This window comes from Hippocampus guttulatus, chromosome 13, assembly GCF_054856545.1.
Source record: "Hippocampus guttulatus isolate MCC_2025c chromosome 13, RoL_Hgut_1.0, whole genome shotgun sequence".
Taxonomy (NCBI): Eukaryota; Metazoa; Chordata; class Actinopteri; order Syngnathiformes; family Syngnathidae; genus Hippocampus; species Hippocampus guttulatus.
The window spans coordinates 8,880,999-8,907,640 of NC_141273.1; the positions used below are offsets into that span (position 1 = coordinate 8,880,999).

At 44.5% G+C, this 26,642-nt stretch overlaps 2 protein-coding genes across 3 annotated transcripts in view; one reads left to right on the plus strand and one right to left on the minus strand.

The window, feature by feature from the left end:
• The window catches only part of ift43 (intraflagellar transport 43 homolog (Chlamydomonas)), a 294,545-nt gene that overhangs the window by 17,448 nt on the left and 250,455 nt on the right, over positions 1-26,642 (minus strand). The gene's annotated exons all lie outside the window — the stretch shown is intronic.
• On the plus strand, positions 2,695-26,326 carry tonsl (tonsoku-like, DNA repair protein). Of its 2 annotated transcripts, none has more exons than XM_086127589.1 (28): positions 2,695-2,984; positions 3,099-3,194; positions 4,176-4,318; positions 4,414-4,594; positions 4,694-4,823; positions 5,660-5,831; positions 5,944-6,058; positions 6,689-6,840; positions 6,940-7,092; positions 7,171-7,296; positions 11,925-12,123; positions 12,828-12,883; positions 12,961-13,050; positions 14,162-14,234; positions 14,332-14,495; positions 14,712-14,832; positions 14,911-15,149; positions 16,777-17,248; positions 17,318-17,520; positions 17,861-17,967; positions 18,036-18,192; positions 18,258-18,336; positions 21,815-22,122; positions 23,172-23,343; positions 23,430-23,605; positions 23,799-23,872; positions 24,818-24,951; positions 25,064-26,326. In XM_086127589.1, exons 1-28 carry the CDS (start codon positions 2,960-2,962, stop codon positions 25,267-25,269), a joined length of 4,323 nt encoding a protein of 1,440 aa, XP_085983715.1. In that variant the 5' UTR covers positions 2,695-2,959; the 3' UTR covers positions 25,270-26,326. The 2 variants fall into 2 exon arrangements, with proteins under 2 accessions (XP_085983715.1, XP_085983716.1); XM_086127590.1 differs by having other exon boundaries at positions 17,873-17,967.

Consider the following 26,642-nt stretch of genomic DNA (forward strand, 5'->3'; position numbering starts at 1 on the left):
GGGACACCCTGGACTGGTCTCCAGCCAACCAATCACAGAGCAGAAGAGACAAATAATTTTTTCAACCTCACACTCACCCCAAAGGACAATTAAGTAGTCTTCATTTAACTTGGTAAGCATGGAGAGAACATACAATCTTGACACAGGAAAAAGCCCAGCGTCAAACCCTCAACCTCAGAACTGAAGTGGATGTGCTCACCATTCGACCACCATGCCGGCCCATAGCAAAAAATGTTGTGCCAGAAAAACAACAATGCAGCTGCAAGCCATATATGTTTATGTCATCATTGCATGCCAGTGGGTTATTTTCATTCCACAAAGGTTAAAGTCAAAGTAACAGCAGGCGAGGAATAAATTCACATGAATAAAATTAGAATCGTGTGAAATAAAGTTGTAATATTTCTAGTCATAGATAATTAAGTTGTATTTTTGGGGGAACAAATACAGAAAAAAAATGTGAAATGGCCTTTTTTTATTTTATTTTATTTTTTAAAGAAAAAGACCTAACGTTACTCTCCGGGTGCTCCGGTTTCCTCCCACATTCCAAAAACATGCATGGCAGGCTCATTGAACACACTAAATTGTCCCTAGGTGTGAGTGTGAGCGCGCATGGTTGTTCGTCTCTGTGTGTCCTGCGATTGGCTGGCAACCGGTTCAGGGTGTCCCCCGCCTACTGCTCGAAGACGGCTGGGATAGGCTCCAGCACCCCCTGCTACCCTATGAGGATTAAGCGGTTCGGAAAATGGATGGATGGATGGACCTAACGTTACAATATAATGCTACAGTATGTGTTATGAAAAAAGTTGTGTTGCAAGAAAAAAAATGCGATTTTTACAAAAAAAAGAATGCCGTTTTTATGAGTAAAAACTAGTAATAATATGATAAGAACACGGTCATTATCTTACAAGCGGGGCCAGACCTCCTATGAGGCAAAACATGCAATTGCTTTGGGCCGCAAGATTTCCAATACACCCCCCATTGTCTCATAAAAACTGATTAGTAACGTTTTCTTCAATTTAAAGTAATTATTGATTTAGTTTTAGGTTGGGCAGCACTGTGGAAGACTGGTTAGCACCTCCGCCTCAACCTGCAGAGATGCAGGGTTCGATTCCGGGCCCTGGCCTTCCTGTACAGTATTGAGTTTGCATGTTCTCCCCGTGCCTGTGTGAGTTTTCTCAGGGGGAAAAAAAATCATTGGTATCGCCCTATCCACTCTTGAGGACTTGCACACCGCAAAAAACAGGAATAGGGAATGGAAAATCCAACTGGACCCCTGCACACACTGCCCACCATCTCTTCCAGCCCCTCCCCTGCAGTAGGCGGTCTGGAGCCATGCACACCAAAACCAGGAGACATTCAAACAGCTTCTTCCCTCTCGCCATTAACTCCCTCAACAGTGACTCAAATCTATTGTGGCCCTTTGCAAATTTTACACACCCCGTGGGACAGTTTTACCGCACTGATCATTATAGCTCCAGCTCTCTAGATACTTGAACAATTGTTGTTGACCAATATTCCACAGCACTAGACACTTTAAAGCGCACAAGGACTATCCGCATAATTGCACAAATAAAGTTGTACTGCAATCACTGCTATTGGTCACTTAAAAATATGTCCACCAACTGCACAACCGTCATAGTATTGTATCAGACCACTGATCACTTTATCTCTGCTCAATGACAGCTGTCATTGGGTGGTAGTTGTGGTACAACTGCACATTGGTAGCCTCACATTACAGAAAGTCCATACTTATATATCATTGCAAATTTCTCCAGTGTGGAACAAATAAAGGCTATCTTATCTTATGTCTATGTTTACCGTACTTGCTTGTTATTGCAATACTAGGGTAGCTCATACTACCGGAGACAAATTCCTTGTGTGATTTACATACTTGGCCAATAAAGATGTATTCTGATTCTGATTTCTATCTTGCAAATCTGAAAATCTGTGTTAACACACATGCTGAAAAGAATTATATCAAACCGTTGACATAAATATTTTCCTTTTCACTGCTCATGAATATTGGCTTCAAATATCCGTTATGGGCCTCATTGACTACTAATAATTGATTTAAGTATCGGCTTTGAGACAAAACCATATCGGTCTATCTCGAATGAGTACTAGACTGGTCTGCCAGCAATCCAGACCTGTCTCCAATTAAAAATTATTGTCGCAGTAAGAAGGGATGGAAACCCATACTGTTTAAAATATCTTTTATTCACAATAAATAGTGGGAGATTTAAATGCGCCGGTACGGTGGTCACGTGATATGCAACGAGGAGCAAGTCCAGTACTGTACTTAGTTAGCTGGCTCTCCAAATCTCCAAACAGAATGGGGGGGACTACAAACTATATACAGTGAATGAGATTCTTGGGGACAAAAGTGGGCATACCGCACAAAGTGCACAAAATACTGTATTTTCACTTTTATTGTTACCATGAGGAAGCGTTACGTGTCATGTGACAACAATCACTATGGAACTTTAGCTCACATGTTGACTGACAGGCATGCCGTGAATTTATTATTAACCTCTAAATAAAGCCACCACATGCAACATTTCTTAACTCATAGATTTTATTTGTAATTCAATTAGTTGGAATTTAAAATGTTTCTTTCTCCATGAATAGGTTGCTAACGTTTTACCTGACAGTTTTTGACGGGGGGAAAATAAATAGTAGTTAGAATTGGTTGGCAGCGCGCTGGCGGGGCTTTGTAAAGTTACTAACCAGAAATAAAATCCATATCACAACGGGTGATGTTTTTTAATCATCAGTCCTAGTTCACAATCGGCCACCTAGGTTACCCACAACGATGTGTTTTAATGAAAAATACGCGTAAAGTGTCTATCAGTCAGTCATCATTGCTTTTTTTCCGACGTAACACATTCAGCTGAGCGCCCTCGACTCCACCACTGTCAGTCATTTGTTAGCAAGTGGCTAACATTGCTTGAACCTCGGGATGAGCTTTTCACGGGAGAAAAGACGTAAGTATTCCCTTGGACGATCTGCTGCTTTGCAATTTCACCTCGACGAGATCGTTTACGCCAATGGTTGTTACGTTCTCGATATTGTCGTTGGCGGCGACTGTTATTTTGCAGTGCTGGAGAAAGCCAAATGCAAAGCCCAAAACAGCAGCAATATAAGAGAAGAGGCCGACATCTGCAATCAGCTTGGAGAGCTGCTATCAAAAAACGGTAAGTGATCGATTTCTTCAAGGATAAAAGGCTTCAGAATAATGTGTGGAAGTTATGTCTCAGTTGAATTGTCAACAAATCCACATATGCTGCTACAGTATTTCTATTTATCAGATAACATGGCAGTAGATCTGCATAAACATAAGCGGAAACAAAATAGCCAACATCTTCTCGAGTAATTTCAGATGGAGAATCTAAAGATCTCATCGTCTATATTTTCTCTATATGCTCCCGTTTTGTGTGTGTGTAAAATTGCATCAAAAAGTGCAGGAAAAAAATGTTTTCCTGCACTTTTTGATGCAAGCACTTGTATTTACTTGGCATACAACAACGAAGATAACGGATCACTTTATTACTTGATGAAAATGTGACATGAACGATGCTTATATTATTGTGGATTAATCGAAATGAAGTTAATGATTATTTTTGTTGTTGTTTTATACAAATTATCATTTGCAATCTCTATTGTAACAAGCATCTTTTTACAGCTTTTTGTTGCTCGATTGGTTATTTTGAATAAAACATACATATACTAATTATTTTATTTGGTACGGTATAAGAATAATAATTACCTGTTTATAAATGTTAATGCCTGACATTTTCCCACTACTGTAATCTGTGTATCATACAGGGAACCATCCTACACACATATGAAAAATGTTAGTAAAGATTAAAGTACTGTATATGCTTCTATTGTTTGGGTGATTTTACGTTTTCAAACTTTGAAATCAATCTGTAGAAAGAATTTTGATTGTGCGAATGTGTGTGAATGTGTATAATAATAATACATCACATTTGCAAGCGCCTTTCATAACACTCAAGGACACTGTACAACCGAGAGCAATAGTAAAACACAGATAAAATAATAAAGAAAGAAAGATTTAAGGCGGGTAGGCAAGTCTGAATAGGTGGGTTGTATGTGTGTGTGTCTTTTCGCACTTTTGTTTTTTGTGGATTTTTTTGGGGCGGTCTTTTTTCCAGGTGACTATGAAGCTGCCATTGAGGAGCATCAGCAGGAGTTGTCACTATCGGAGGTGTTAAATGACGTAATTGGACGAGCGGTGGCCAATCGTAAAATAGGAGAGTGCTATGCAGAGCTGGGGAACATTGAGACTGCACTTAAAGTGAGTTAATCTACACTATGTAGAAGTATTGATTTTTAAACAGATGTTCTTTATACTGTGCAAAAATGTGTTGTGTGCCTCTTTGTCTTGTCTAGCATCAGCGCCTTCACCTGGACTTGGCTCGCTCTGTCAGAGACCACATTGAGGAGCAGCGGGCACTCGCTACGATAGGTCGAACTTACCTCTTCTGCTTTGAGTCCGACCAATCGAGGAAAAGTCTTGAACAAGCAGAAGATGCCTTCAGGAAGAGCCTTGCCATTGTTGATGATCTAAAAGGTGTCAAACCACTGCTGCTCTCTGCTCCTTTTCTGTGTCAATATAATACATTAATACCTTCAGTTAATCCTTGTGTCTGTCCCCGTGTGTCTTTTCAAGGGACGGTGCCAGAGCGAGAGATTCATGAAATGAAGGCTCGACTTTTCCTCAATCTCGGTTTGGTTTGCGACCACCTAGGTGAGCCTGAACGCTGCAGCGAGTTCATCCGACGTAGCGTCTTCATTGCAGAGTAAGAGCTGCCTCAATGTACTTACAAAAATAAATACACTTGCAAATGTTGGCTGTTGCTGTGCCTCACCTCTGTTGTCTTGGTGCATGCGCTTCGTCTCCTCTCAAATGAAATGTGTTTTTTGCAGTCACTCGCGATGCTATTTTGATGTGCCATGGGCAAGTCAAGCCACTGCTGTACCCTGGGGAAAAAAATGCAAAACTCTGCTTTTTCATTCACTTGTGTATTGGAATGCGCGAGACCTTAGAAAAAATGTTTTCCAGGAGGCTACATTGTGTATGCCTCCAAACATTCATAAGTATAACTACGGAAGAACCTCAACTTTTCGAGTGAATATTTCCAGAGGTTATGATTTGACTCGCTCAGAAATAATGGAAATGGAATGAATCTGTGCCGCTGAAGGCAAAACAGTTTACAGGTGATGTCTTTGAACCACTTGTTTGCATTGCTAATTGTCATATATTTATTGTATGTGCAAAAGTGAGTTTTTCAAGTAACTGTTGGTAATCGTCAAAAGAAAATAAGGTGTAGAAATTTGTACAAGCGTGTAGGACCCCTTTTCTACACTAAGCTCCTGTTTACTTCTCGTGTTAACAATATTGTTATTGTTTTACTCTTCATGTTATTGCTGATGCCTTTTGCGGATAAAAGGGATAAGCCCGTCAGATATTGGATAGATGTTTAATATTTTCCAATATATTACAGGCTGAATTTTATCGAGCTGTCTGAGAGTCCTCTGTACATTCAACGCTGACCTTGGCCTCTTTTATTCCCCCTTCTTTGCTCGCTGTTAACTCTCTTCCCCTATGCTCACACAAAAAAAAAAAAAAAAAAAGGAAAAGTGGGCTGCTCGAGGATCTCTATCGAGCCAATTACAACCTGGGCAACATCTTCTTCCGCAACGGCCAGCACTCCAACTCCGTGCGCTGTCTCGAGCAGGCTAAAGAGTGTGCCCGAAAGATGAAGGACAAGTTCAGCGAAAGCGAGTGCTTCCACTGCATTGGCAAGGTGACTTGCTCTTCGATAGAGATGAAAAAAAAAAAAAGATGGAGGTTCAACTAAACATTCAAATTTGTGATTTTTTTTTTCCTTCCTTTTTTTTTTATTTAAAACACATCAGGTCCAGCTTTCTTTGGGTGATTTTGTAGCTGCGAGACGATCCCTTAAAAAAGCTCTATTGTTGGGTTCTCAGCAGCAACAGGACAAGCAGAGGGTGAAGAACACGTTTAAATATGGTAAAATAGCTTTTTTTAAAAAAATATATACTCAACATTCAATTAATTTTTTTGTTGGGAAATATAAAAATATGAATCCACTATTAGATTGTTTGTTTAACAAATGCCATATGCAGTGTGTTTAAGTGTGTGGCTTTCATGGAGGACTCTAATCTGCAGAACATTTGACACAAATTCCCACTTCTTAAAAATGAAATCATCTTGAGTGATGGTTAGATAGTGATAGGGTGTAATGGATGAATTGAAATTTAAGTGTGATTTTCAATTTATTTTCCCACGATCTTAAAAATGGATGAAAAACGATTACTATGGCAAGCGGTCCCATATGTGGAAGCAAGTTCTTGTATTGCTTGCAGCAAATATGTGGAACAAAAAGTTCTAATATAGCAAAAGTGATATGAACGATGTTTTAAAAAAAAAAAACGGCATCAGCACATTCATTCACATTCTCACTAAAGTATATCGGCATCTTCCCCCATGCACGACCTCGCTTAAACGTTTATTGGGAATCTGTTTTGTGTGTGTGTGTATGTGAGAGTGTGTAATCCTGCAGCGATTGTATTTGCCCTACCATCAAGTGTCAATTTTTTGTTTTGTTTTGTTTTTGTTTTTTTTTAATCAATTCAATAGCCGACCGGGGCTGCAAACTGGAAGAGGAGCTGGGGGAGAATCCGGCCAGAAAACTGAGCTCTCATGAGGCCATCGGGCTGTCAGAACAACTCGGAGATCTCTACTGCAAGGTCGGCTGCTTCCACAAAGCCCTGGAAGCATATCAAGCTCAGGTGATTTTTATTTTGCGTGTTGTGTTTTAGTTAATTGCATTTTAAATGTAATCTATGAATACTCTTTTTGAATTAATACCGTTTATCCATCCGGATTAGCTGAAAGGAGCTGAGGCGCTGGCGAAGCCCGCACGTGAGTTGGCGGTCATCCACGTGTCTCTGGCCGCTACCTTTACTGACCTGCGGCGGCACGGCGAGGCCGTTCAGCACTACAAGCAGGAGCTGGCGCTACGGGAGGGCAGTCCGGCCGAGGTAATCCGATTTGCGATTGATGCAGGGAAAAAATAAACGTGTCATTCGCACGCCAACTTGAATCTGCGTGTGTGTCAGGAATGTAGCACTTGGCTAAACATTGCGGCCGCCCAAGAGGAGAGCGGCGGTGCCCCTGAGGATCAGGACAGCAGCTACAGTGCGGCACTTCACTGCGCTAAGAAGTGTGGGCAGGCCAGGCTACAGGTGAGGCAGCCTGTGATGGGAACGGTGACATGGGGGAATGTTGGGATGTTCTGAACTCCTATTTGCTTTCGAGAGGATCAACTCCTCGTGACTGACGTTGTGTTGTTGATCCTATTAGCACAAAACGTTTAAGGCCTAATGGGAGAGTTTAATGTCGGGCTGCAACATAGAAATATTTTAATATTCGAGTGTCCTCGTAAAAATTCTATTGAATACTCGAGTTTTCGGATTTGTGCTTATTAGAAGGTCAGGTAAATTCCATCCATCCATCCATCCATCTTCTACCGCTTATCCGGGGCCGGGTCGCGGGGGCAACAGCTTTAGCAGGGAAGCCCAGACTTCCCTCTCCCTAGCTACTTCTTCCAGCTCTCCCCGGGGGATCCCGAGGCGTTCCCAGGCCAGCTGGGTGACATAGTCACTCCAGCGTGTCCTGGGTCTTCCTCGGGGTCTCCTCCCGGTGGGACATGCCCGGAACACCTCACCAGGGAGGCGTTCAGGAGGCATCGGAATCAGATGCCCAAGCCACCTCATCTGGCTCCTCTCGATGTGGAGGAGAAGCGGCTCGACTCTGAGCCCCTCCCGGATGACCGAGCTTCTCACCTTATCTCTAAGGGAGAGCCCGGACACCCTGCGGAGAAAACTCATTTCCGCCGCTTGTATCCGGGATCTCGTTCTTTCGGTCACGACCCATAGCTCGTGACCATAGATGAGGGTTGGAACGTAGATCGACCGGTAAATTGAGAGCTTCGCCCTTTGGCTCAGCTCCTTCTTCACCACGACAGACCGATACAACGTCCGCATCACAGCAGACGCTGCACCAATCCGCCTGTCGATCTCTCGCTCCCTCCTGCCCTCACTCGTGAACAAGACCCCAAGATACTTAAACTCCTCCACTTGGGGCAAGATCTCTCCCCCGACCCGGAGGGGGCACTCCACCCTTTTCCGACTGAGGACCATGGTTTCAGATTTGGAGGTGCTGATTTTCATCCCAACCGCTTCACACTCGGCTGCGAAACGCTCCAGTGAGAGTTGGAGAGCCCCGTTTGAAGGAGCCAACAGCAGCACATCATCTGCAAAAAGCAGGGATGCAATACTGAGGCCACCAAAACGGACGCCCTCAACGCTTCGGCTGCGCCTAGAAATTCTGTCCATAAAGATTATGAACAGAATCGGCGACAAAGGGCAGCCTTGGCGGAGTCCTACCCTCACTGGAAACGATTCCGACTTACTGCCGGCAATGCGAACCAAACTCTGACATCGGTGGTATAGTGACCGAATAGCCCGTATCAGAGGGTTCGGTACCCCATACCCACGAAGCACCCCCCACAGAACTCCCCGAGGGACACGGTCAAACGCCTTCTCCAAGTCCACAAAACACATGTAGACTGGTTGGGCGAATTCCCACATACCCTCGAGGACCCTGCTAAGGGTGTAGAGCTGGTCCACTGTTCCACGGCCGGGACGAAAACCACACTGCTCCTCCTCAATCTGAGGCTCGACTTCCTGACGGACCCTCCTCTCCAGCACCCCTGAATAGACCTTACCAGGGAGGCTGAGGAGTGTGATCCCTCTGTAGTTGGAACACACCCTCCGGTCCCCCTTTTTAAAAAGAGGGACTACCACCCCGGTCTGCCAATCCAGAGGCACTCTCCCCGTTGACCACGCGATGTTGCAGAGGCGTGTCAACCAGGACAGCCCCACAACATCCAGAGCCTTGAGGAACTCCGGGCGGATCTCATCCACCCCTGGGGCCCTGCCACCGAAGAGCTTTTTAACCACATCGGTGACTTCAACCACAGAGATAGGAGAGCCCACCTCAGGGTCCTCAGACTCTGCTTCCTCCAAGGAAGACGTGTTGGTGGAGTTGAGGAGGTCTTCGAAGTACTCTGCCCACCGGTTCACAACGTCCCGAGTCGAAGTCAGCAGTGCCCCATCCCCACTGTACACAGTGTTAGTGGTGCACTGCTTCCCCCTCCTGAGACGTCGGATGGTGGACCAGAATTTCCTCGAAGTCGGCTTCCATGGCCTCACCGAACTCTTCCCACGCTCGGGTTTTTGCCTCGGCGACCACCGAAGCTGCGTTCCGCTTGGCCAGTCGATACCCGTCAGCTGCCTCTGGGGTCCCACAGGCCATAAAGGCTCGATAGGACTCCTTCTTCAGCTTGACGGCATCCCTTACTGCTGGTGTCCACCAGCGAGTACGAGGGTTGCCGCCACGACAGGCACCAACCACCTTACGGCCACAACTCAGATTGGCCGCCTCAACAATAGAGGCACGGAACATGGTCCACTCGGACTCAATGTCCCCCGTCTCCCCCGGAACATGGGAAAAGCTCTGTCGGAGGTGGGAGTTGAAACTCCTTCTGACAGGGGATTCCGCCAGACGCTCCCAACAAACCCTCACAATACGTTTGGGTCTGCCAGGACGGACCGGCATCTTCCCCCACCATCGGAGCCTACTCACCACCAGGTGGTGATCAGTTGACAGCTCCGCCCCTCTCTTCACCCGAGTGTCCAAAACATGCGGCCGCAAATCCGATGATACAACCACAAGGTCGATCATCGAACTACGGCCCAGGGTGTCCTGGTGCCAAGTGCACATATGGACACCCTTATGTTTGAACAAGGTGTTCGTTATGGACAGTCCGTGACGAGCACAGAAGTCCAATAACAAAACACCACTCGAGTTCTGATCGGGGGGACCGTTCCTCCCAATCACGCCCCTCCAGGTCTCACTGTCATTGCCCACGTGAGCATTGAAGTCCCCCAGCAGAACAAGGGAGTCCCCAGCAGGAGTACTCTCCAGCACACCCTCCAAGGACTCCAAAAAGGGTGGGTATGCTGAGCTGCCGTTTGGTGCATATGCACAAACAACAGTCAGGACCCGTCCCCCCACCCGAAGGCGGAGGGAAGCAACCCTCTCGTCTACCGGTGTGAACCCCAATGTACAGGCACTGAGCCGGGGGGCAATGAGTATGCCCACACCTGCTCTGCGCCTCTCACCATGAGCAACTCCAGAGTGGAAGAGAGTCCAACCCCTCTCGAGAGAACTAGTACCAGAACCCAGGCTGTGTGTGGAGGCAAGTCCGACTATATCCAGTCGGAACTTCTCTACCTCACACACCAGCTCGGGCTCCTTCCCTGCCAGAGAGGTGACATTCCATGTCCCAAGAGCTAGCTTCTGCAGCCGAGGATCGGACCGCCAGCGTCCCCGCCTTTGGCTGCCGCCCAGCTCGCATTGCACCCGACCCCTTTGACCCCTCCCACGGGTGGTGAGACCATGAGAAGGGGGACCCACGTTGCCTCTTCGGGCTGAGCCCGGCCGGGCCCCATGGGTGTAGGCCCGGCCACCAGGCGCTTGCCAACGAGCCCCACCTCCAGGCCTGGCTCCAGAGTGGGGCCCCGGTGACCCGCGTCCGGGCAAGGGAAACTGAGTGCCATCGATTTTATCTATCATAAGGGGCTTTGTGAGCCGTGCTTTGTCTGGTCCCTCACCTAGGACCTGTTTGCCATGGGTGACCCTGCCAGGGGCATAAAGCCCCAGACAACTTAGCTCCTAGGATCATTGGGACACACAAACCCCTCCACCACGGTAAGGTGACGGCTCACGGAGAGGGTCAGGTAAATTATGATTACAAAAGAGAAAATATGCGTTATGTAAAAAAGTATATTAACAACGTCGCTGTAAAGAAGCTGTGTAGGACCGAGACAAATTAAAATAGTGGGCGCTCTGCGTCTTAGCCAGAGAGTCGGGTCCGTGTTGATTATACAATGCATAAATGTCTGCTCACAGTCTTGCTCTCCAAATGTGTTTATCGGAGGCACACAATGTAAATTTTGACTCGCAAACTGCCACGCGAACCTGCTTCTTTCAAGCCTTGAATTCCCCTCTCTCAATTGATTCGATTATTACCACAACCAAGATGAGTCCAGTCACAGAAAATACGTCACCCACCCCCAACCTAACTGCACTTTCGTATCTGTGTTGCCATGGTAGCAGACTGCTGTTATAACAGAACCATGCACCTTTGCAGCTTTCCGTTGGTGACATTTATTTCGGAACACTCATCAGTAGGTGCTTCTGATAATTTTGGTGATTATGTTGAACACCGGGCAGCATAGAGCCCGAGTGGTTAGCACGTCTGCCTCACCATCGAGAGGTTCTTAGCTCATCTCCTATATGGAGTTTGCATGTTCTCGCCTTGCTTGTGTGGATTTCTGCAGGTTTTCTGGCTTTGTCCCGCATTCCAAAAACACGCAGGTTAGGTTCATTGACGACTCTAAATTATCCTTGAACGTGAAGGTGAATGTTTAGTCGTCGATCTGTATGTGCCCTGCAATTGCCTGGCGACCAGTCCACCGCCATCTTGCCCAAGGTCAGTTGGGATGAGATTCAGCTCACTCCCAGCCTAAATCGGGACAAGTGCTCTAGAGAATGCGTGGAGGCACTGAAGGGAGAGCTCTCCCTACAAGTACCTCTCACTATAAACATATTGGTAAATGAATACCTCTCGGAGGGCTTCGTTAAATCAATTTGGAAAGACAAGAGCCATAGCTCTTGCATTGTGCATGCAGTGGCCAGTGAGCTTGCATATGCAGCAGTCAGTTCAGGTTTTCCTCCCCCACAGAAGCGCGTTTTGAGGCTATGGTTAGCGGCACAGAGGCGAAAGCGCTCGTCAGACGCCAACGACACCGAAGCTAAACTGCTGGAGCTGTGTGCCTCCGAAGACTGGAGTCCAGATGGCAGCGATGGAGAGGAGGAAGCAGAGGAGGCGATGGACAACAGTGAACCTCTGGATGATAGTGATGTTGTCCTCTCAGACTCAGGTTGGCCTGCTTTTTTTTTTTTTTTTTTTTTTTCCACTTAAAGCAGAGGTGTCAAACATCCGGCCCGTGGGCCGGAACCAGCTCCGAGGGGGTTCAATCAGGCCCGCGCGATAATTTAAAAATGAAAAAATGCATAAAAGACACAGAATGAATATTTTTAATAAGATGCAATTCATGTATTATCCGCTAGAGGGCACACTGTTTTCGCTTTAGTTTGTAAAGTGTAGGCAGGGATTACATTTAGATTTCATATGCACATGTGTAAATGGTTTTAAAAATCCTTTCTTTAAAAATCTCGTTTAATCATAAAATGCATGACTATTTTTCAATACTAATTACTTTTTCAAGTTTTGCGCCTTTGTACAATCAGTTGCAATGCATATATATGAATGATAAAAGTAAATTGCACATTTGTCTAAGGAAATCTAAGGTGTTTCATGAAATGTTAGGTAACAGATATGTTCATTAAATTTCAACATTTTCCTCATGTTCTTGTGCTTCGCTATACCAAAACAAAGGAAAGACATGATATTTTGGTTATTCATAGCAGAGTACGGTATAATTTTAATGGTCCGGCCCACTTGGCATCTACCGAGGCCGTCTGCGGCCCACAATGTGAAATGAGTTTGATACCCCTGACTTAAAGCGCACATACCATGCAGTGGTTCTCAATTTGGTCTCTTAATGCCTTGTATTGTTTCTAGACGACGACCTCGAGGGATATGACAAAACGGTATCCGGAAGGAGGAAAGCAGGACGGGTGAGAGGGAGGCAGGAACATGATTTCTCTCACACAACTTCAAAGATAAATTTCCGCTGCACTGCTTATTTCTGCAGTGGAACAAGAGGAATGAAAAGGGTGAGACATCCCTCCACAGGGCGTGCATAGACGGCAATTTGAAGCAAGTCCAGTATCTGGTGGAACAGGTGGGTCAAAGATAGATTGAAATACAGAAAACATGCAATTTTCTTGAATGCAGTCATAGCATTGCCTTAGTTACCATAGGGGGAACAAAATCAGACAATCTGCACAATTTCCTTAAACGGCCAGACCACCAGGCATTTATATGGGGGATGCCTTTATTTTTATTATATTTTTCCACAAACTGCTGATATAAAGTATACAAATAATATTTTATTTCTTAAATTTTGGCCAAGTGAGTTGGCAAAACATTGTCTCTTTGCTTGACGGGTGCCGGCTAGCATTTCCTGACTGTTAGGGAGGCATTTACACAAACTGTTATAATTCTACGGTCTGACAGTGTTTGATTTGAATGGCAGTGGTCATTCAATCCATTGCAACCATGTAGAAGTGTCCCTGACCAAGATACTGAACCCCCAGTTGCTCTCGGTGCTGCGTCACCAATAGGTGAATGAGATAACACTGTGTGACGCACTTTGAGTGCCCGAGGTAGAAAAGCGCGATACAATTGACAGCCCATTTACCATTTTAATACCCTTAAATTATAGCGGAAAGTCTGCAGTTAAAAAAAACATCTTGTTCATTTCATTCTAAATCCATTCTGGTGAGGTTTACTGCCAAGAAGAACACAATAATAATCACTCCTCTATTCATATTGGATATGAATTATTTCACGTCATTCTATGTGCATCATAATGACATAATTGGTGAGCAAAAATGCTCCTAAAAAATAAAAACATATTTTGAGCCTTGCAGAAAAAGTATGCATGCTGGAATATTGATCTTGTGTCAATCACAGATTTACTTATTCCGTTTGAAATCTGGGTTTGCACAGTTGAACTGAAAGCTGAGATATTTGCAGGGAGCCAGACGAATTCTGAAGTAAATAATAATAATATCAATCATAATACAGTAATTGTAATAATGCTGTCAACATGTACTTTCACTTTTAACCTAACTATAAGACATCATTGAGTCAATGCATACCTTAAAATCGAGATCTGAACCAAATTGCGGATTTTGTGAACTGTTCCACTCCTACATTATAAATGTTTATTTAACCTTTGCTTTAATGGAGGTCACTATTTGCGAACGCCTGTTTGCTTATGCCGTCAGGGCCACCCAGTGAACCCCAGAGACTATTGTGGCTGGACTCCTCTGCACGAGGCCTGCAACCATGGTCACTATGGTAACCGATTTCAACTCTTTAAACTGCTGGACTGTTTATGTTTCTTTGAAAGAATATCTTCTCACTCTCTCCCTTTCACTCCTTCATTTTCATCCAGACATCGTGGCTGTGCTGCTGGACCGAGGTGCCAACATAAACGACCAGGGTGGCAACTTGTGTGAGGGCGTGACTCCTCTCCATGACGCCCTGACCTGTGGCAACTTCCCGGTGGCCCGACTCCTGGTGGAGCGAGGAGCATCCATCAACCTCCGCAACGCTAAGGTGCGCGCGTGTGTGTGTGTATTGGTGCTCGTGTTAATTGTTAAGCAGCATTCTTATCCATCATTAAAGTATTAATCCCTCCATAGTAAAACATAACACTTAATTTTAAGGTCAAAGCTGTAAAGCGTGAGGAAGTAAGCCAGATCTTGGAAATGTTCGCTTTTTTGGAGGGGGGGCGGGGTGTTTTGGTCTCATGATGTCTTTTCTCTATGTCAGGGTGAGACTGCAATGGACACCCTCCGTCGATGGCAGAGAACATACAAAAAGGAGCTGGACCATGAGGCCAAGCAAGAGTGTGCAGTGACTGAGCAACTGCTAAAGAAGGCACTTGCAGGCAGTAATTATTATTATTATTATTATTATTATTGCACCCAAAACATTCTCTCACATCAGATCTAATCCCCCCCCCCCACAGTGCCGGTCACTGCTCCCCCTCCCAAACCTTTTGATATTCTGCAGGACAGTCAGCTGTTTGACGCAGAAAACTCGGAGCCACTTTCATCCTCTGGAGGGGGCTTTGTCACCAACCAAGACTGGCCCAGGAGTAGCGATCGGTTAGAGGAAAATGCTTATCCAAGCCTCAAGAAGCGGCACCTCGGCAGTTCAGCTCCGCGGCTCCGAGCCAGAGGGACCGAGGCCGCTCTTCTTTATGGGGTAACTAGTGTATTGATATACGACATGATTTATTCATTTGTTGTTCAAAGCTGAATGTTGGCAATTTTTGCTTTTATAGTGGATATAAATTCTCCACTCCCATGTTCAAATGCCAAGTTTTTGAAATGTTGTTTTTTATAAGACAAAGATAAATCATTGAAAACATTTTTCCCACCTTTATTGTGACATTTAAGTTGTAAATGGCAATTTATAGGAAATGAAATCTTTTTGAGAATTGTGAGAGTGGAATTAAAATAAACAGCAGGGAAAGTTATGCATCTCCTAGCGTGCTGTCGGCCTCTTGGTAGCCTCCTCTTTTCATTTTTTTACCATTTATTTGCTTTTATTTAATTTTTTTTCAAAAACCTGGTAATTTCACAGGGAATTTTTATATCCACTGCATTTAGTTTGTGTGTAGGGGTTAATGTCGAGCTTCGGGTGGAGGGTGTATTATGTGTGTGTATGGCTGTGTATTTCAGTATGTGTGGATAAAGGATGTGTAGCTCTCAGGACGAGTGTGTGTCTCACTGTGTCTCTTAATACTTAAGAATCACTTTTGCTCAAGCCAAGCTTTCAGCCATCCTCTTGAATAAATAATTACCTCTTCCCAGTCCTTCAAAACTAGGTTGTCAGATAGCTGTAATAAGTGTAAACGCTGTCCAATGAAAGAGGCACACCTCCGATTTGAAAGCCAAATCTATTCTCTTAGGTGGTCTTGCAGTTGTTCAGCAAAGACAAAACTGTTCACGTCTTTACCATTGGAGTGCTTATACCTTTATATACTTACACACTGTCAGTTGTTTACCACCTTGGAGAGAATCATAATCAGAGTCTTCTTTATTGGCCAAGTATGTAGAACACACAAGGAAATTGTTTCCGGTAGTACAGGCTACACTTGTATCATCAATAACAAGCAACTACGATAAACAAGGACATGACAAATAAGTATGGAAAGACATTCCGTAATGTAAGGGTACCGTTGTGCGGTCGTACCAACAATGACAGCTGTGAGACAATGTTCGAAGTATCAAGCAGAGCTAAAGTGATCAGTGGTAGAATAAAACAATAACAATTGTGTAGTTGGTGCAGATAATCATTGCACCATTTTAAAGTGACCAGTATCAGTATTTGTAGAGCAACTTTCAGTGTGCAGTTGTACTGAAGTTCTTGAGCACTTTAAAGTGTCTGGTGCTGTGGAATGTAGAACAGTGACAATTGATCAAGTAAGTAGAGAGCTGGAGCTACAATGATTATTGTGGTAATGCTGTTCCACAGGGGTGTGCAAAATTGCAAAGAGCCACTATAGACTTCGGTTACTGTTTCGGGAGTTAATGGCTAGAGGGAAGAAGCTGTTTGAATGTCTGCTGGATTTGGTGCGCATGGATCGGTAGCGCTTGCCTGAGGGGAATAGCTGGAAAAGGTGGTGGGCAGGGTGTGGGGGGGGGGGGGGGGTCCAGTAGGATTTTCCGTGGCTTTGTCTTGGTTCTTGCGGTGTGCAAGTCCTCAAGAATGGGTACAGCGGTCTTCTCCTATCCTCTCACCCATGAGTCTACAATATAATATGGGCTATGTGGAAACACTTAGTACTCTCTGCATTTGAGTAAATCAACATTTGTTTTGTTTTCAGAATAAGACCAGTTCTTCAGATGACAGTGACTCCGACAGCCCTCTTAGTCCCCTTCATCCGGTCCGCCAAAGACTGTCAGTTCCAGCAGTTCAGTGTCAAAAAGTTCCAACGCCAAATGAAGAGGCTGATTCACTGACCAACCCTGGCAGGCAAAGTGGGCACGATCCGCCTGCTCCCTTCGTCTTTGCGCAGGACGAGTACCACACTGCCATCCGAGGGTTGGGCAGCGCGAGGACCCTCCTGCAAGGCTGCTCAACACAACCTCATTTCCCCACCTTGTCTCGCCTCTCCTGCAGCAGTAAATCAGCTCTGATTCCCGAGGAGGACTATCGGGATGATGACTGGCTGGAGAATGATTTGGTGGAAAGTCAGCCCAAAAAGAAAAGGTTTCGAGTTGAGCAGAATGGAGCGAGAGGGGACAACACTATATCTCCATCTGCGAGAGCGCCAAACTCTCAGATGTCCCACAGGAGTAAGAACCCGTAACATATTTCATCTCTTTATTGTGTCCGGAGTTTCTTCAATATTTGTCTGGTTTCAGGTTCTACACTTTCACCATCCAGCAGCAGGGGGCCCACTGTGAAAAGGAACACCTCGGTCAAGCCTCAGCAAGTGAAAATGACTCAGATGCCAGGCATGGTCCGTTTGGGCAGACGAGAAGTCAACAGGTCACATAGCCCCACCCTCACAGATGACGACACAAGACCAGAGACTCCTCCCCCACCTCATTCAATACACATGCAGGTCAGTTTTAGGCGACATACTGACGCAACTATTCAAATGGTCTTTTTTTCTTTTTGCCTTTAAAAAAATTCATAATCTTCATACATAAACCAGTCACAACATCAACTATTCTTGGACAGTACAAAATCATATCTATGTCATAATATTTTTTCCAAGATAAAAGTGCTCAGTTTTGATTGACACAGTCATTAATTAAACAGTGTCCATTTTCTGTAACGCTTGTCCTCCTTATGGTCGTGGGAGAGCTGGGACCAGCCATCGCAGGGCACATATAAATAATTCATTTACACTTGCAATGACAGCTACATTTTAAAATAATTTAAATTTTGCGTTAATTCAGCCTCTGATTCAGGGACCGGCTCTTTCCACCCCTATGTCACTGCCTCCACCCATAAGGATGAGGGTCAGAGTTCAGGACGACATCTTCCTCATCCCAGTTCCGCAAAGGTTTGATGACACAGCAAAAAACATTTAGTCGAGTTTATGTGGTCTTGTTAATCCGTCGTCTACTGCAGCGAGGCAAAATCTTGCACGGTGTCGTGGCTCTGTGACCAGGCAGCACAGCGTTACTACCAGAAGTGTGGCTTGCTGCCTCGCCTGTCGCTGCAGAAAGACGGCGCTCAGCTGTCCCCGCATGACCTTCTGTTGGACATTCTGCACACCAACGAGGAGGTTTGGACCTCATTATAACGCCTTTGCCCGAACAACATGAAGACTGATCAAGACTGATGTTGCAGGTGTTGGCTGAGGTGTCGTCTTGGGACCTCCCCCCTCTACAGGAGCGCTACAAGAAGGCATGCATCAGCCTGGCAGTCGGTGAGCAACCAACACACATGCGCAGATATCCTAATTCACTTAAGGGTGACCCAAAAAGATGCGTACCCATGAAAATTTCAATTGTGAGTTTGATTAAAAAGCTATTTATTTCAAATTACAACCACACATTATTCAGTTTATGGAAGACCATTCACCAGAGTTTCAGCTATTTCTGTCAATTTTTAGTCAATTTATGGCTTTCCCAAGATGTGTTCCAAATGTCCACCATTCCGTTGCAAGCAAACCTGTACTCGTCTGACAAAGTTGTCAATCACTTTTACACACTCCTCTTTCGGGATGGCTCTTATTTTTGCTGTGATGGCATCCATAGGTTCACCTTTCACGTCCTGCAACAGAAAAGACATTCGTTAAAAAATTGATTTTTTATCGAATAAAATATGGGTACGCATCTTTTTGGGTCACCCTATTTTCAGCACGGTAAGGTGCTTCGAAGTATAAGGCACGTCTTCAATGGTTGGTCTATTTTAAAACTGTTTTCATATATGGGGTGCACCTCATCATAAGGTGCATAGAATAGAAGCTACAACAGTGTCTGCGATTGCGGTATGCATCCACTAGATCAGGGATCGGCAACCCAAAATGTTGAAAGAGCCATATTGGACCAAAAAAATATTAAAACAAAAAATATATTTTCACTCCCCCATCTTTTTCCATTTTCAAACATTTTTTTAAAAGCTGCAGGAATCCACTAGGGCGGCGCTAAAGAGTCGCATGCAGCTCCGGAGCCGCGGGTTGCCGACTCCGGCACTAGATAGTTAGTTAGTTAGTTCCGCCCGCTCCTATTTGGAACATTGGGCGACGAGCCTCCTCCATTTGTTCCGGTCACTGGCGACCTTTCTTGCTCCATGCCAGCTGACACCCATCTCACTGAGGTCTTCTTTGGCAGTCTGTCTCCACGTCTTCTTTGGCCTACCTCTCTTCCTCTTTCCACCCTCTGGCATCCAGTCCATGGCCACACTTGCCGGTCTCTCTCTTGGCAGCCGGAGTACGTGGCCGATCATTTTCCTTCTCCTTTCAGAGACAATGTCTGACAGTTCAGCCACTCCTGCCCTCTTCATCACCTCCTCGTTGGTGATGTGGTCTCTCCATGAGATCCTCAGGATGGATCTCAGGCAACGCCGATGAAAGACATCTAACTTGTTGGTTATGTTGGCTGTCTTCATCCATGTCTCACAGGCGTAAATCGCTGTTGGGATAACCACTGACATATAGAGGCGTAGCTTGGTGGTCGTAGTGATGGCTTTCGATGACCAGATGTTGCGGAGGCGTTGGAACACTCCCGCAGCTTTACCAAGTCTACTGTTGACGTCTTTCTCCACACCACCTGTATTTGAGATGTTACTCCCAAGATATGTGAAGCTGTCAATGTACTCTATGTCATGTTGGTGTAGAGTGAGTGGTTGAAGGTGTTGGTGCTGTCCGACGGCCATGGCCTTGGTCTTTTCCTGGCTAATTCGTAAACCGACCTTAACTCCGTGCTCATGCAGATTGTTGGTCAACTCCTGGAGTGCGGGCTGGGTGTGACTTAAGAGAGCCAAATCATCTGCAAATTCCAGGTCAGCTAGTCTGCTCCCTCCCCACTTGATACCAACTTCTTCCCCTGTGATGGACTTCCTCATCACAAAGTCAATTATGATGATGAAGAGTAGGGGTGACAGAATGCAACCCTGTCTTACACCAGTGACAATGTCAAAATCATCAGTTGTGCCACTGTTGGTTTTGACACAACAGGTTGAGTTGTGGTACAATGACCTGAAGATGTTGATATACTTGAGGGGTACACCATACAGCTGGACGATCTGCCACAGTGACTCCCGGTGGATGCTGTCGAAGGCTTTCTTGAAATCGATATAGTTGATCATGAGTGGTGTCTGAAGTTCTTGGCACTGCTCTATGATGTTTCGAAGGGTAAAGATCTGTTCGGCGCAAGACCTTCCTTTCCTGAAACCGGCTTGCTCTTCCCTCAAGATGTTATCCACTTCATCTTTAAGGCGATGTAGCAGGACACTGCAGAATACCTTGCTGGGGATTGACAGCAGTGTAATGCCCCGCCAGTTATTGCAGTCTGCGAGGTTTCCCTTCTTAGGAAGCGTGACAATGACCCCACGTCTCCAGTCGGCAGGAACCTCTTCAGCATGCCAAATCAGGTTGAACAGGTGGGTAAGGCTCTCCACAACAGCGTCTTGGCCGTGTTTCAACATCTCGGCAGCTACCTCATCGAGTCCCGGTGCCTTGTTGTTCTTAAGGCCCTTGATTGCTCTGGCAACCTCAGTCTCGGATATCTCTTTCGATGTAATATTTAGAGCTGGAGCTGGTGTCTCTTGATCGAAATTGAAGAGCACGGGAGGCATTGGTTGGTTGAGAACCTCCCTGAAGTGTTCCAGCCATCTTGCTTCTTGCTCCTCGTCGCTTAGAAGTGTCCTGCCATCCTTGCTCCTGATTGGCACGCTAGAGCTGCTCCTGGAGTTGGTTAGCTCCCGCACGATCTTGTATAGGGTCGTCGTGTTGTTGTTCTCGGCTGCTTCCTGTGCCTCTCTTGCTTTCTCTTCTAGCCACTGTCTTTTATCCTTCCTGCAACTCTTGGCACTAGATGGAGCTACGCTAAAGCAAATACAATACAGCTTTATTTATATAGAACCTTCCCAACCGCTGCAGCTGTAACAAAATGCTTTGCAGAACATTTAAAGTACTGCGTCCAAGAAATCGAAATACTGATCCATATATAAGGCTCATACGATTAAAAGGTATGAATGCTTTCAGGTGCGCCTTGTAGTGCGGAAAATATGGTGCAAATAGTTGGGTCGCTTCAAGTATTTTTGTTTTGTTTTTTTCCAAGGTTTAAGCAGAAGAATCAAATATTTCAGTCAATCAACAAATCCAAAACAAAATCTCTACCCCTTTTCTCCGTATAAAATAGCCATTTGAATTTCATTACCTTTTTCCAATTTTATAATATTCATTCATGCTGCAGCACAGGTCCATCTTTGAAAAACACACAGGAAAAGCAAAACAATATAATCATGGGAGTGGGGAGGTGGGGGAGAAAATTGCCTGGGCAGCCAAATAGGAGCAATTTGTTGAAATCATCCTCTGTTTGAGTGCATTTGGTTTGTTCAATGCGAAGTAATACATTTCCATTATTTATCGGCTTGGGTTGAAATTAAGACTCCATGCAACTACGTAGTTGTTAGGTACGTGCGTGTGCGACTTCTCTCATCTAGAAACGACACGATAGATTTAGGACGTCATTAAATGCAACAAGTGGGGAACCAGCTTGCTTGTCACCAAATATACACGCTTGTTAAACTTCTGTTTGAGGTGAAGTCGTTGGGACGTGTCAAACCTGTCGCGAACCTGTCTTTTGCTCTCAACTCTCTGACGATGCTGCTTCTTGAGGGGATTTCTTTATATCAGGCAAGGCAGACGTATTTAAGATTGTACGCGTGTGTCCTTGCAGAGGAAAACAGGCGCGTCAGTCGGCTATGCGAGGTGCAAGACGGGGGATCCTCTGTGTTGGTTTGCGGACTCGCCTTGGCCTCCTCTTCCCTCGCCGCTCTCCTCCGTGCTCTCAAGCTGCAAGCCAGCCTCACCGAACTGCGCCTGTCAGGCAACCGCCTCGACGCCAACCTCGTCACTGAGCTGGTCACCACTGCCGCCACCATGCCACACCTCTGTGTGCTGGACATTTCAGCTAATCAGGTCACAGGAGAGGGGCTTGAGAAAGCAGCAAAAACCTTAGCAGGACTCAGCCATCCGGCGTTTCCAGTAAGTTGCATTTTTGTTACTGCTCTGATCCAGACTGTGATGAAAGTTTTGTGGCACAGTCCATTTTATGACACTGGCTTGTAAAAGTTTGAAGAGGAGTTAACCACCATATAATCAAATAAAATTTAAGTGAAATTACTCAAGTTGTCTAAGATACCCGACAGACATAATGAAACCGGAACAGGAAGATGTTAACAGTGTGGCGGTGTCACCTAGTGGAATTTTGTAGGTAACGCTGTTGTAATAAATTATGGAGTGGAGTAAAATATTTTACCATTTATTTAGTAAAAACCACATGTCTGTATAGATAGTTGATATTTAAGTCCATTTCCATATCCATGGCTGCCATAGTTTGCCTCTTCAACCACAAAATTCAAAGAAAAAGAAAAACACACTAAAGTTAATTTTAGATGCTTTGAGGTAAAGATGTATCGATGATATGGATGATGTTCCACATGATCGTAATTGGAACTTCCAAGTTTTGTTTGACATTTGAGGCATATTTTTCTGGGACATTTTACTTTAAATTCAAATTATACCACATTTTAAAGATCTCCAGAGTAACTTGAAAGGGATTTGTACTTCCCAAAGCTAATAATGCTCAGTTTGGACGGTGTGCAGGTCAGTGAGGCCGAATCGCAACTGTTCTTAAATGCTTTGTCAAAGAAGGCAAACATGACGTCAGCTTTGCGAAGTTGAGTTCCATCCAATCAGGAGTTTCCTACGGCACATCTCCTTGAGGGAGCATTATTCTGCTTTGACACGAGCGTGAAAGCAGGAGTTCAGAACATCTGAGCTATTACACTCATGATGATACAGCATTATGAAAACACCTACAGTTTGCCAGACTAAATTGCCTGGACTAAATCAATTTTTTTTTTTTTTTTTTTTTGTCACTTGCTTAATTGAATATGAGTCCCAACTGACATACACTAATAGCATTCTGTATGATGGGAAAGGCATTCACACTTAACTTGGCCAAAGATATTATACATGTTACCAAAATAGTGATTTATCAAAGTGTTGGAAACCTTTGACTCTTCTTCTAGTGTCTGAAGGAGTTGAACCTCAGCCTGAACCCGCTGGGTGACAGTATATCAGAGTCTCTGTCCTCGCTCCTGTCCGCCTGCCCGCTCCTGGCTGAGCTGTCTCTGCGTGGTTGTGAACTGACCTCGCGCTTCTTACAGCACCATCGCTTGCTCCTTGCCAGCGCCCTAACAGGTGGCAACATTTGTCTTATAAATGGATGCAAGCCAAGCCTGTCTCCGCAGTCAATGAATATACTATTCATATTGCTAATACCTCAGGCACGGGCCACCTGAAGTCTGTGTGTCTTTCCCACAATGCACTGGGCTCCACCGGATTTGAGCTCGTGCTGAAAACGCTGCCTCTACACACGCTCACACACTTGGACCTGTCGGCTGTGCGCAGGGGTACCACCGATTACCCGGCACTGGAGCACCTCACCATCCTCCTGTCACAGGTACATGCACTCGCGAGACCTAAAATGAAGTAAAGCTGCACCATGATTGGGTGCAACAAATGTTCCTGATTTATTTGGATTTGTTCTTTAAACAGTTATCCCCATGCTATTCACGTAAGATGTACTGTACATGTTAGAATGCACACGTTAATGATGTGGAGTAAAAACATGTTTTGTTTTTTTTCTCCCTTAGGACAACTGTTCACTAACCCAGCTCAATCTGGCAGCTAATGGTTTAACCGACAGCAGTGCATCCACCTTGGCCAGGTTTGGTGATCATGCATCCAATTTTGTTGGGGGACAAAATTATATTTTTTTTTACGTGTAGCACAAACAAGATTGCAATATCTGTGATTGGCTGGCAGTCACTCTCATGTTGACTCAGCCTCTCGCCCAAAGTTGGCTGTGATAAATTCCAGCACACGGTGACCCTAAAGAGGGTAAGCGGTTTATGGAACCTTGCAATATATATATGTGGTTTTTTTGTGGGTGTGAAATATCTGATGAATATGTAAATTGGGTTCATAGCTTTCCGATCAAAACCATCCATAAAGCCTTTTTCTACAGCATTGTCCTCACCTCAAGTCACGGGATGGCGGGGTACACTCTGGACTCTTTGCCGGTCAATAGCAGCCCACTCACAAATATCCCAAAATTTCTTTTTCTAAAAAATTCTGGAAAATATTGTGAAAATATTGATCCAATTTTGTCCACTCATTGTCATCATATTTATTGATTTAGAGGTACTTAAGTTCAGTTTTTAGAACTATCAAAGGAGAAATGCATTTATTTTCACCATTTAAAATGGTTCCCAATTGTCACTTTAAAAGTTCTCTACCGTGCTTTGGTCAAAATGCAAGAGGAAGTTTGTACGTTTTAGCATGACCACTTTTATCATGTGCTATTTAGTTTTATGGTTTATTTATTTTCTTTTTTTGTTTGTTTGTTTTGTTGAAATACAGATACATGAAAGAAAACTATACTGTTCTTTTGAATTAATGGCATGGTAAATTGAGTTACAAGCTTTGTCATGTCAAGAAATGAATTAAACTCCTGAGTCAAGATAACTCATTTCCTGTACCACGTCCCCTCTATAGTCTAAAATTTTACTTCCTTCAGCCTAAAGATACGGTTCCTGAGTAACTAAACATGTATGCACTTTTATGTAGCCTTTGTCTAAATTGACCGGTTGTCATCATTTTGTGTTTTTAGGTGTCTGGCTGTATCTCCCAGCCTAGTGAATTTGGACCTGTCGGGAAACCCGTCCATCACCTCAGTAGGATTCCACAGCATCCTCTGCGCCCTCCGAGAAGCACATCGGCCGCTGACTCTTCTAAACCTCCAAGGTAACTTCTTTTTATATACAGTATATATATATGTATATATATATATATATAGATAGATATGAGAAAAGTATAGTATGTAGATGTTGACTTCCATTTGTTGCTCCATCTTCAGGTTGCCAGGTGTCGGGGCCTTTGGACAGCGAGGATCTGGACACTTTGTCAGAGCTGGTCCAAGACCTACGTCTTTGCTCTCAGGGCCTCAACAAGCTAGACCGGCACGCTTTAGAGCAGAGCTGGGCCAGTCGTAATCCTCACGGCTATTTTGTAGACCGAAAAGCAGCGTGCTTCCTTTCTACTGCAGCCGCGGCCTCCTCGTGACCTTAGTGAAATGTGCTTGCAGACATTGGCAGATATTTGGTGGAATCCCATGTCATTGACGGCAACATTTTATTGCAAAATTCTCGGTTTATGGCTACTTACATGTTGTTTAACATGTTTACGTGATTGTATTTTTATATAAATGCTTTGTTCGCTTTGTATTTGTTAAAAAAAATATTGAAAAATTAAAGAAGCTCAAATTTGTCATTATAAGGGAACTCATTGGTTGCCTTAGGTTGATGACTTTTCCAAAAGCTTCATACTTTTGCGATGTCTTAAATGGGTACAATGACTTTGTCAATAGACTCCGTCATTGCCTTCCGCCATACTCAAAACATTTTAAACACACTTGTTTTCTGTTTGTCAGCAACTTTTCATTTTTGGGGGGTAAAAATAGTCACGAGAAGTTGCTAAATATAGTGAGAACGTCAGTAATTTGGCAACACGGACTGATTTTGAAAACGAGCTCCACTCTGTTCGCAGCCGTGATGCTGGTGGAAGCTGTGCACAGCAGCTAATGGCAATGGCTATTTGTATTCATATATTTAACCCTGGAGGACCAAGAACCTTTTTTTTCTTTGGAAAATGATGAATTATACATTAGATGACTGCTATATGTTCGCTGAACACCAAAATATATGTTTTTTTCAAATATTCAATGCTTTAATCCTAATTTAGGATTAGGGCTAAATCTGACCCTTTGGGATTTAAAGGCAGCATTTGAGTAGGAGAATTTCTAGGGGCCAAATTTAACCCCGTGGGTTCTCCAGGGTTAAATTAATCTGGTGAACTTTTTTTTTTTTTAAAACAGCTAATGAATATTATGGTTCAAATGTCCTGTACTGTATACTGCAAGAGTAAGCAGTGGTTCTGCAGAATGACCTCGTTAAATTGCAATGAACTTTTTTTATTTTCTTTAACCATCCTTATAAATATATATGAGAAGCTCATGTCACACTGCAATGAACGTCCGTGCATGTTTGGAAAGGAATGCTGGTGGTGTCACAACCAAACAATGCTACCACATCACTCCCACTATTACATAACGTCTTTATGCCTCCGTCTTCATCTCTCAAATGACTAAAACCTACAGTTCAACAGTATATACATGCTGTTGTAGTACAGTGTTTGCAAACCAGAAGAATTATATCGTTTCTGCACTCGGCGGGGGGAATGGTTGTGTCACTCCCAGAGGCAAGAAGTTTACCTCATAAGGTTCACTGTACATCAAAGAAAATAATCAGTTGGTGGGCGGCACAAATATGGAGCTCATCTTGGCAACCGGAGGCTCAGTAACCTCAGTGGCTGCTCATCAATGACTCTGCTGCTGAGCATAACCCTAGAAGGAGAAGGCTGGGCCAATCAGGGCGCAG